The sequence below is a fragment of the Oculina patagonica genome, chromosome 4 (genome assembly GCF_052425735.1).
Source record: "Oculina patagonica isolate OP01 chromosome 4, crgOcupat, whole genome shotgun sequence".
Taxonomy (NCBI): Eukaryota; Metazoa; Cnidaria; class Anthozoa; order Scleractinia; family Oculinidae; genus Oculina; species Oculina patagonica.
In genome coordinates this window covers 13195740-13205435 of record NC_135761.1, presented here as the reverse complement: position 1 = coordinate 13205435, position 9696 = coordinate 13195740, and the positions used below count along the sequence as shown (strand labels likewise).

Genomic DNA, 9696 nt, shown 5'->3' with positions numbered 1-9696 from the left:
GCGTGACGGAAACTTTCTTCGACGATATATGGGTTTCACCAATTTCACTGTCCCTGATCAGATTTGGTCGACTTTATAGATGTAATGCCTGCAAGTCTAACTAACACAGCAAGCCGCCTGTCACTTAAATGAAATCTACAACTGGAATCTACAAGAGAATTTCCGAAAATCTGTATAGGTTAGCTGAATGATATTGGAGGGGCGCGAAAAGGCTGGCGGGAACCTTGGAGTAAATATTTTGCAATTGGAATAGCGCAGAAGGGCCGGAACCACTTAGGAGGTGGTGGGAGCTGGGAGTAAAAGGTAAGAAAGCGGGCAGTTCAGACGCCCCGTCCCCCTCCGAACAATGTTTATTTCTTAACTGGCCACCAACCTGACACACTAAGCTCTAAACCTAAGAAAGGTTCAGTTAGAGCAGTTTTCAATCGAGTGCCGTAAAACCAAAAGCAAATTAATTACTCGGGCCAATCACAAAGGACACAGATAATCTAGTGAGCCAATAAAAACTCGAAGCAAATACGTCACAAGCACGAAGCACAGGAAAACGTGCATGAGCGAATCATGATTGGTTTTGGTTTTAGCCTTGTTCTGATTGGCTAAGAAAGGAGCGCGAGATTTTTAAACCAATCACTAAGCGTAGTAATGCAAAACCAAAGCAAGCGCAAATTACTTTTGACACTCAAGTGAAAACCGCTCTATATTTGTATCAATACAAAGGACTCGATAAGCTATTCTATCTACACTCAAGCTTACGTAGTAATTTAGAGCAAGAGAGTATAGTTTAGAGCAAGATAGTTGTTAGGATCCACGCAACGCGCGTTCACATCTGCGGAAGTACTGGGTACCATGTCTAAAAATAACTTAAGAGGGATTACCTTTGGAATAAGGCCTATATGGGGGATAGACTCTCTTATCTTTATACTCTCATGTTTAGAGTCTATTTCACATGACTGTAGTTTCTAAAATAACTGTTGTGTTGCGTCGGCGGCGAAATAGAAAAATCTTTGCTCAGTTATCAGCATGAAGTTGATAAGGAAGAATTTGAAAGAATTTGAAAAGGTGACGCCTTTCGATCGAGCAAAATAAAAGTAAAAGCACTCTTTATAAGGTAATCTTGGCAGTCATTAGTTTGGTATTTTTGGACATCACGTAACTCTTTCTTCTGAGCGTTGCGTGACAAACCAAGTGATGGGCTAGCTGTTGGCCAATTAGAAATTGAAGCGAAACAAATAACAGAAACGGGTCCTGCAGTGCTTGTAGGCACGTTCAGTGTCACATACGAACCTAGTAAATAGCCCTACTCATTATGAGTCTTTCTGTAGCCCTGCCCAGTGTTTTGGAAGGTCTTGGGTTCGATTCCCGCCTATGCATATCGCACAACAGATCGCATATCGCAGATCTGAATGCAGGATATTTGTTGTGTACGGTTGACGGATAAAACTGACTGTCTGACCATATATGGGTATCGTGATAACTTTTTGAATAATAAAGGCAAATAAATCGCCTTAGCGACTTTTACGAATATCAACTTCCAGTTTATAATCAGCTTTAAGTGTTTCATTTGCCCGCCGACGCCAACTGTAATAATTACAGTCCGTAATCTCGACGAAAACGTTTCGCTTAGTGTCTTACACGAAATCACTAGCATACAAATTATAAAAGTACAAGAAAAATATACCTCTAAACTTTCTAAAAAATCTCATCCAAAAATACAGTACCTTTTTAACACGATGCCGTATAGACTTTCTCAAAGTCCTTTTAATTTTTTTCTCTCTGGTTGGTTGGGCCTCGCTCGAGACTGCGTCGCTAGCTCGGTCGCTTCGCGACCGTGCTCGCTATCGATCGCTTCAGGTTCTCATCTATTATTAAATACGAGGTCGACTTGGAGCAAGTCTAGATGCCGTACGAAGCTGTACGGTATAATTAAGATTTAGGAATACAAATATATGTTTATATAAAACTGTTTACTTCTAAAACATTAAATGCTGGAAGAACCTGTACTCTAAGCCCAAAGTCTTCCATCACTGAAATTTACTGTAACTTACTATTATTTACTAGTGATGCTTTGTAAATTTTTAAAATTTCGCTAGTCTTTCAACAACAGGCTATACAAAAAGAAGAGTACTGGGATATACCTCTTTTAGAAGGTTCGTGAATACGGCCCTTGGATCATACACAAGAGCAATTTATCCTTGATGAAAAAAAGGAAATAGGCCTGAATAATAGATTAGGCTATTATTTAAAAAGGTAGAGTATTAAATAATTAATAGTTTTTTGTCGTAGCTATTTAACAGGAATTGAACTCAAAGTCGTGTGATTTCCTTTATAACCTCGCATTCTATCATTTTCAATCCTTGAAATTGTTTCAAACAATGAGTTGCTTTCATAAAAAAAAACTTACTTAAATTCAGTCCGTAGTCGTTTGGTAAATCGTTACCATCAAGAAACTACAGATAGCAAATCTTACCAAAAAAGATACCTTGGAAACGATAATCAAACTTCTTACATGCCACGTGAGAAAATATCATAGCTATGACCTTTTATTCAACTCCTCCAGTTCCTCAATAATTTCTTCCATACTTGGTCTGTCCTCAGGGTCTGATTGCACGCATAGCTGTATGAGGGCTTGAAGCTTCTGGTCTTCCACCATTGCAATCTGTTTAATACGCCTCTCAGGATCTGGGCTTTCCCGGATGCACATTTCACAGAGAAGAACACCAAAGCTGTAGACATCAATCTACAAAAACAAAACCAACTGATCAACAGTGATGACAACAAAAACGTCACTAAAGAAAATGTTCCCTAAAAGTAGAACAATGCCTCTGCTACAATTCTTAGCATTCCTCTGACCTCCTTTAAACAAACAAACAAAATAAAAGTAAAAAAAAAAATAATAACTGCGAAAGCACAATTACTGCACTTCTGCAAATCTCGCCAGTTTCTGGCAGTTTTAGTTAAGTTGATCTCGGTGCTACCATAAACGTACCCAGCTAGTGGCACGATGCAAGGCTTAAACCCTGGAGCTCCAGATTACAAGAAGAGCTCCCTAAACCACTTGACCACGCTGCTACCATGAACAAAAACGCGACGTGACCAAATTCTCGAACTTATGGAGAACGTCAATGCCATATACGATCGTAAAATTTGGACTCAAACGTTGTGTCCTTGGGTTTTAACTTTGTGACTTTGTAAACGCTCTTTGGGACGTACGTGAGCTGATTCCTTCATGGAGGATGAACGTGATAACTAAATTGTAACGGCTGCATATTCACAAAAGAAAAGAAGAGGAGAGGAGAGGAGAGGAGAGGAGAGGAGAGGAGAGGAGAGGAGAGGAGAGGAGAGGAGAGGAGAGGAGAGGAGAGGAGAGGAGAGGAGAGGAGAGGAGAGGAGAGGAGAGGAGAGGAGAGGAGAGGAGAGGAAACAACCATAACATCCAATGCGCATTTCCGAGAATAAGCGAACAGGTTAATAAGTCAAGTCAGATCGGGCTAGATCGAATTGCAATCGTAGAATATTGAAAATACGCTTCTGTTTACTTGTTCGATACTGTGGCGATAAAGGGCCTTTTGCTCTGCTCCTGGGGTTTCTGAGGAGAGATACCCAGGAAAAACAGTACTCTTAAGCAAATCCCATTCGTGCTTCTTATTTTAATTGGAAGGGCGAAGCGCTAATAAGCCCGCGCACGCAGGGAGAGTGAGGCGACTTAGAGGGTTAAGACGTATCTTTCCGGTCTTTTCCTCTCGCTTCAGATCCTTTTCACAACCGCGTTTTGCCAAACTAACTAGCACTAAAATACAGAATGTTTTGCAGTCTGGCAAAAAGTAGAAAATCACTGACATCAAGAAAAAAGATGCACTGAACATGTAGCCTAGGAGCAGCCCGCCTCTGGGGATACCATCCCCCAGATTTTGCACGGCTATTTTTCCACAAGCGCTTTTTTTTCACTTCACGCTCGACGAACTGGGGAAAAAAGGACTGTTCCTAGGCTACATGTACATTTAAAGGTTACCGCTAAAGGAGAATGAGCAGATTTCTAATCAACGAAATGAAATGTTAATTAGTGCACACTGAGACTCAAGGCATAAAATTCATCTTTCTCATTTATGCATGTAAACAGAAGGAAGCCCATTTAAATACATTTTTTATGACTAACCTTAACTGTTTGCCTTGGGGTGGATGCTTCAGGCGCACTGTAAATCATAGCTCCAGGATCTTTGGTCATGGCATCTTGCAGAAACCTGGCAGTGCCATAATCTGACACCTTGCCTCTCCATTGGTCATCACGTCGGTATAGCAACACATTAGCACTGCTGACGTCACGGTGAAGGATGGGAGTAGGCTTCTTTTGGTGAAGGTAGGTTAATGCTCGAGCCACGTCCAACGAAATAATGTAGACTTCTGCTGGGGAGAGCGGTTGCTGCTCTAACAATGCTCGCAAACTTGATTCCATGAGCTCAGTTACAAACAGGGGATTTTTTTCATCGTTTGTTGCTCCAATGAACTGCAACAAGCAAGGATGGCGGCATCTTGAAGCAATGTCCATTTCTCTTTCAAACTTGCTCCGGTTCAAAGGAGAAATAGCCCACTTCTTGAATAACTTTTTCACAGCTACAGTACAGCCACAATACTTGCCCTCCTTGACATACCCCCAGCCTCCGCTACCAAGTCGTTTATCCGTCATTACAATTTCCTCACGAGGAATTATCCAGTCATGTGTCTCTTGGGATTCATATTTCTTTAGCTTTTCCTTCACTTCGGAAAGAGATTTATTTAGTTTAACCATATCTTGTTCTCGGTCCCTCCGCTGTCTTTCTAGGTTATCAACTTGTTGCTGAGTAGATATTAATCGTGCCTGTAAAGTCTTTTCGTGTCTATCTCTTTCTTTCAACTGTTGTTCCATCTCCCTCAACTGTCTTCGTAAGTTTTCTTCTTGTTGCTCCTTCTCCCTCAGCTGCTCATAAAATTGAGAGGATAAATTGAAATCTTTGACATCATAGTTACAACTGAGAAAGAAGATTCACCCAACGTGCTCTAATAGATAAAGAAAATATCTCTTCCATGTAGCAGTTGAATCATTTTAAAAATACTCTCTGTAGCCATCCTAACCTCAAAGATCTAATCATGCAATCAACATCTATCATTTTTAAACCGCCCCTCTCATAATCGTTTATTACAGACACACGAGTTACTTTATCTACACCTTTCCACAGAAACTTGAAAAGCAATCGATTCAGTTCACTTACTACTTCTGTTGGTGTTGGTAATATCGAGCAAACATAAACAAACTTCGAGATCAAGAAGGATTTGATTATTGTTACTTTTCCATAAAGAGATAGGCCTCTCGAGGACCAGATATTAATAAGCTTTTTGATACTGTCAAGCCTTTCAATAAAATTCTTCTCCTTTAGAAGTTTCGGATCGTATTTGAAATAAACTCCTAAAGCTTTGATCGGGGTTTTAGGCCACTTAATGCCGAATGGTTCTTCTATTTTTCCTCTAAATGAACCGACCCACATACCTTCCGTTTTTGAGGAATTGGTATTGAGGCCAGAAATATTTTGAAAAATCTCCATCAGTTTAAAGAGTGATTTTGCTGAATCGACAACGGCGAATGTTGCAGTTATATCATCGGCATATTACAGGACTTTTGTTTCCTCTTGTCCAATAACAAAATCTTTGATATCAGGATTCTGTCGAATGGCGATTGCCAGCGTTTCTACCGCAATTACAAAAAGGTATGGAGATAAAGGATCTCCCTGTCGAACGCCACGTTCAAGTGGGAAGAAGTTTGATGTTGAGCCGTTGTTTATGATACAGCTTTTTATGTCTTTGTAAAAAACTCTAACCCAGCGAATGAAGTCTGGACCGAAATTGAATTCTTCGAGACATTTTAAGAGAAATTCCCATTCAACACTATCAAAAGACTTCTGAAAATCGATAAAAACCATTAAACCGGGAATATTTTCCTTTGCAGTGAAATCCATACTATCGTAGATAGATCGTATTGTTTCGCCTATAAAACGATCTTTTACATATCCAGTCTGATTTTGATGAATTATATCAGGTAGAACATTTTTTATCCTCCATGCAATTGCTTCAGTCATAATTTTTGTATCTACATTTACAAGAGAGATAGGGCGCCAATTTTCTAGAAGCGAACGATCTTTCCCTTTTTTTTCAATAAGAGTGATGACAGCTTGTTTTTGAGAGTTAGACATCTCACCTTTTTCAAAACATTCATTGACACATCTAATAAAGCTATCCTTAAGTACCGCCCAGAAGGTTTCATAGAATTCAATGGGAATACCATCATTCCCAGGGGTTTTATTAAGATCAAAGCTGTTTAGAAGACGAAAACATTCCTCTGATGAAATGGACCCTTCGCATTGCTTTTGCTGTTCTTCAGATAATTTTGGAATAGTTAGATCGTTTAAGAACGCAGAGATTTTTTGTGTAATTTCTGGATCAATGTTTTTACTCTTATAGAGGTCTCGATAAAAGCGTTCCCGCTCCTTTAATATACAAAACGGATCTGTCTTAATTACGCCACTAATAAAAAGTTTTCGTATATGTTTCTTTACGTGATTTCTTTTCTCCAGATTTAGAAAATATTTGGTGCTTTTTTCCCCGTATTCATGCCAGCGCGCACGCGCTCGTATAATGATTCCTTTGGTTTTTTCTTCGTAGAAGGTTTCCAATTTTTCCTGAACAGCCATATCGTGATGCGTTTAATTCACTTGGTGTCGTTTCAAGTTCTTCCTTTGCCTTACTTAATTCTTCTTGAAGAGTTTTTTCTTTCTCATTCCTTTCCTTTGATTTTCTCTTGGAGAAATTTATTGCGTGAGCCCTTATATTGTATTTAATCCAATCCCAGACACTCCGATGGTCTGAAAGTTCCTTTCTTCCCTCTGCGGCCCATTCTGGCAGCAGTTCTGTTGCACTGTTTACATACGCATCATCCGCTAACAACGAGCAGTTTAATTTCCAATATCCAGGACCCTTTAGCCCATTTTCTAGCTTTCCAATTTCTAGCGAAATTGTGTCATGGTCTGTCCTAATGGCAGGAATTATCTCAGTCGATCTCACCATGTCAAATAAATTGTTAGATATCAGATAATAATCAAGTCGACAAAATATTCTTGGAGATTTTTGACTCCAAGTGAAACTCTTTGTATCTGGGTTTTTGATTCGCCATAAACTTTGTAAGCATTCGATACAATTAGTAACTGATTTTCTTTGGAGCAGCACGCCCCCTTTTTTGTCAAGTTCAGGATTTAATGGACAGTTGAAATCCCCTCCTATGATGATATTTTCTTCTGATTCTAGGTTTTTTTTTTGTAAGATTGCAAATAGATTTTTGAAGAAGATTATAAGATCTTTGTCTTTGTTTGGAGCGTATATGTTAATTAACACATACGTTCTATCTTTGATGACAGCTTTTACAATGATATAGCGCCCCATAGGGTCAAGAATCTGCTGATGAATAGAACAATCAAATCCAGCTTTAATCAAGATTGCAACTCCACGTGCGTTAGAGCCTCCGTGGGATGTTATGATAGATTGATATAATAGATTGTCTCGAACTTTGACAACCAGAGCGGTTTGCGGAATCGGTCTGCGGTCGTCTTCAGAAACACCAATTATGACGTCACAAACTCGTTTCATTCCCTCCTTTTTCAGTGCACGGTCATTCAAGAAACGTTTTTGTGAAGCCTTCGGAAATCTTCTTATTTTTGTGCTGTAATTCACGCTTTAAGGCTCGGAAAGCAAAATTTTTCTTTAATTTTACTACAAAATGGATAGTTTTAGTTGGTTAAAATGGCATTTTAAGATTTTGGTTCATTTGACCTTTAACGTGGATACAAAAATAATGACTAAGGCAATCGCACGGAGGATATACACAGGCACGCTAAGCGTGCAAGAGTTATTTTTAGGTGATGACAAATCGCCTTATGCTGTGGCCCTAGTTTTGGTGTGAGAATTACCCTCGTCCCCAGGTTCTTCTCGGCGACGAATGTTCGAGGTTGAGGATTGGTAACTAAACACATGCGACACGTTTATCTGCATTCTCGTCCCCATAGCCCTTTCGAAACGAAAGGGCTATGGGGACGAGAATGGTCAAGTTTAGGACAAGAAATCCCCGCGAAAAACACAAAGCAAAATACTCCTTGAAAGTTAGAAAGGACTTATACAAAATATAAGCGAAAGGGTCAAGTTCTATCAGATTCAGTATACAAACTTCTTCTGTAATTTTTTCTGTTTTAAACAATTACGAGACCGCGTTTGACCTCGGTCGTTCAAGAGATTTATCTTATATCATATATCAGGCTTATACGAGATGTCACGCAAGGAGATAACACAACTTTTGTTTCGATTTTGATGAACAGTCATTCAATACAGAAGTTGTCATGTTATTTAGTGTACGTTATTTTTTTAACAAATTTTCTGAAAATATTAAAGATATTTATTTAAATGTCATCGCCTCTGCATGCCGTTTATTTTAATTGATGGGGTGGCTTGGGGTGAGACTAGGTGATAGTCCTATTGGGATAGTTTATTTCATGGGTTGAGCTGTTTGTGTATGGTGGCTCACTGACTACATAGCCTCTTGCGACGACTAAGAGGCTTTTTTTTGAAAAAAAAACTGCTTGCAAACAAAACAATTTTTACGAGCACTTTGTTACGTCAGAACTGTCTCGTTCAATAGTAAATTTTCATCATTTTAAAAAACAAGAACTAATTTAGTTCTCAAAATGTCACGAAATGGGACATTTTTATTCTGTTTATAGCGCTTATTTTGTTGCTAGCTTTTTTACAACCGTAACTAGACTTGCTACAGGTTGACTCTTGTCTTAAGCGACGAAATCGCAATAACGAGCGACGAAACGGGCTTTGAGAAAGTCTAAACCGTAACGTGATACTTTTGTTTGTTACAGAATACTTTCGTCTTTTTGACAAACACTGGCTGTGGTCACATCTACGACGTAACTAAAGTTTAACTTTAGTTAGTCTCAAGTTACGTGACGTCATACCTAACTGTAGTTACTGCTTTCTGTCATCTTTGCGATCACATTAATGCAGTTAACTATAGCTAGTTCTGCCTAGCTTTTGGATAATTTCAAATTCAAATTAGTTCATGGCAGCCCTTGTTGTTGATCTGTGTCTTATTGTTCCTTTTATTTTTTTTCTATTTTTGCACGGCATCTAGGCGTTAAATAAAATAAAATAAAGTTAGAATGCTAGACGCCGAAGAAGTCAAGCTTTATGTTTGCTAACATTGGTGATATGTAATTTCTTGGCATGTTGTTTTTTTTCCCCTTCCCTTCACGCTTTGCATATTTATGTTCATCTTACACATGCGAAAAGAATTGTCGCATTCTGATTGGTTTTTCGTTTGTAAACTTAAGACCAACCCATGAACCCTGCTTGGGTATAACTATAGTTAGTGTGTATTGTTTTGGATCAGCGAGGCGTAAATTTTCTAACTATAGTTAGAGTGAACAGAGAAGCGGTCACATAACCGAAATAGCTTACTATAGTTAACGCCGTCTTAACTATAGTTAGCAGTCCAGATGTGACCGCAGCCAATGTAAAAGATACTTTTGTTTTTCTTTTAAGGTGGCTCGACCCAGTTTTTTTCTAGCGATACCTATCAACTTTGAAACCCTCATACTTAAAGGGATTAATGTCAATGAC

At 39.0% G+C, this 9696-nt stretch overlaps 1 protein-coding gene across 1 annotated transcript in view; it reads right to left on the bottom strand.

Moving 5' to 3' along the window:
• Window positions 1-2243: 2243 nt before the first annotated feature.
• Window positions 2244-9696, bottom strand: part of LOC144651500 (uncharacterized) — a 28675-nt gene continuing 21222 nt past the window's right edge. Inside the window, exons 3-4 of the mRNA XM_078511455.1 lie at window positions 4154-4951; window positions 2244-2737 (exon numbers count right to left, since the gene is read on the bottom strand). Of these exons, the coding sequence (XP_078367581.1) occupies window positions 2531-2737; window positions 4154-4951 (1005 nt within the window). The 3' untranslated portion in view covers window positions 2244-2530. The remainder of the gene's footprint in view (window positions 2738-4153; window positions 4952-9696) is intronic.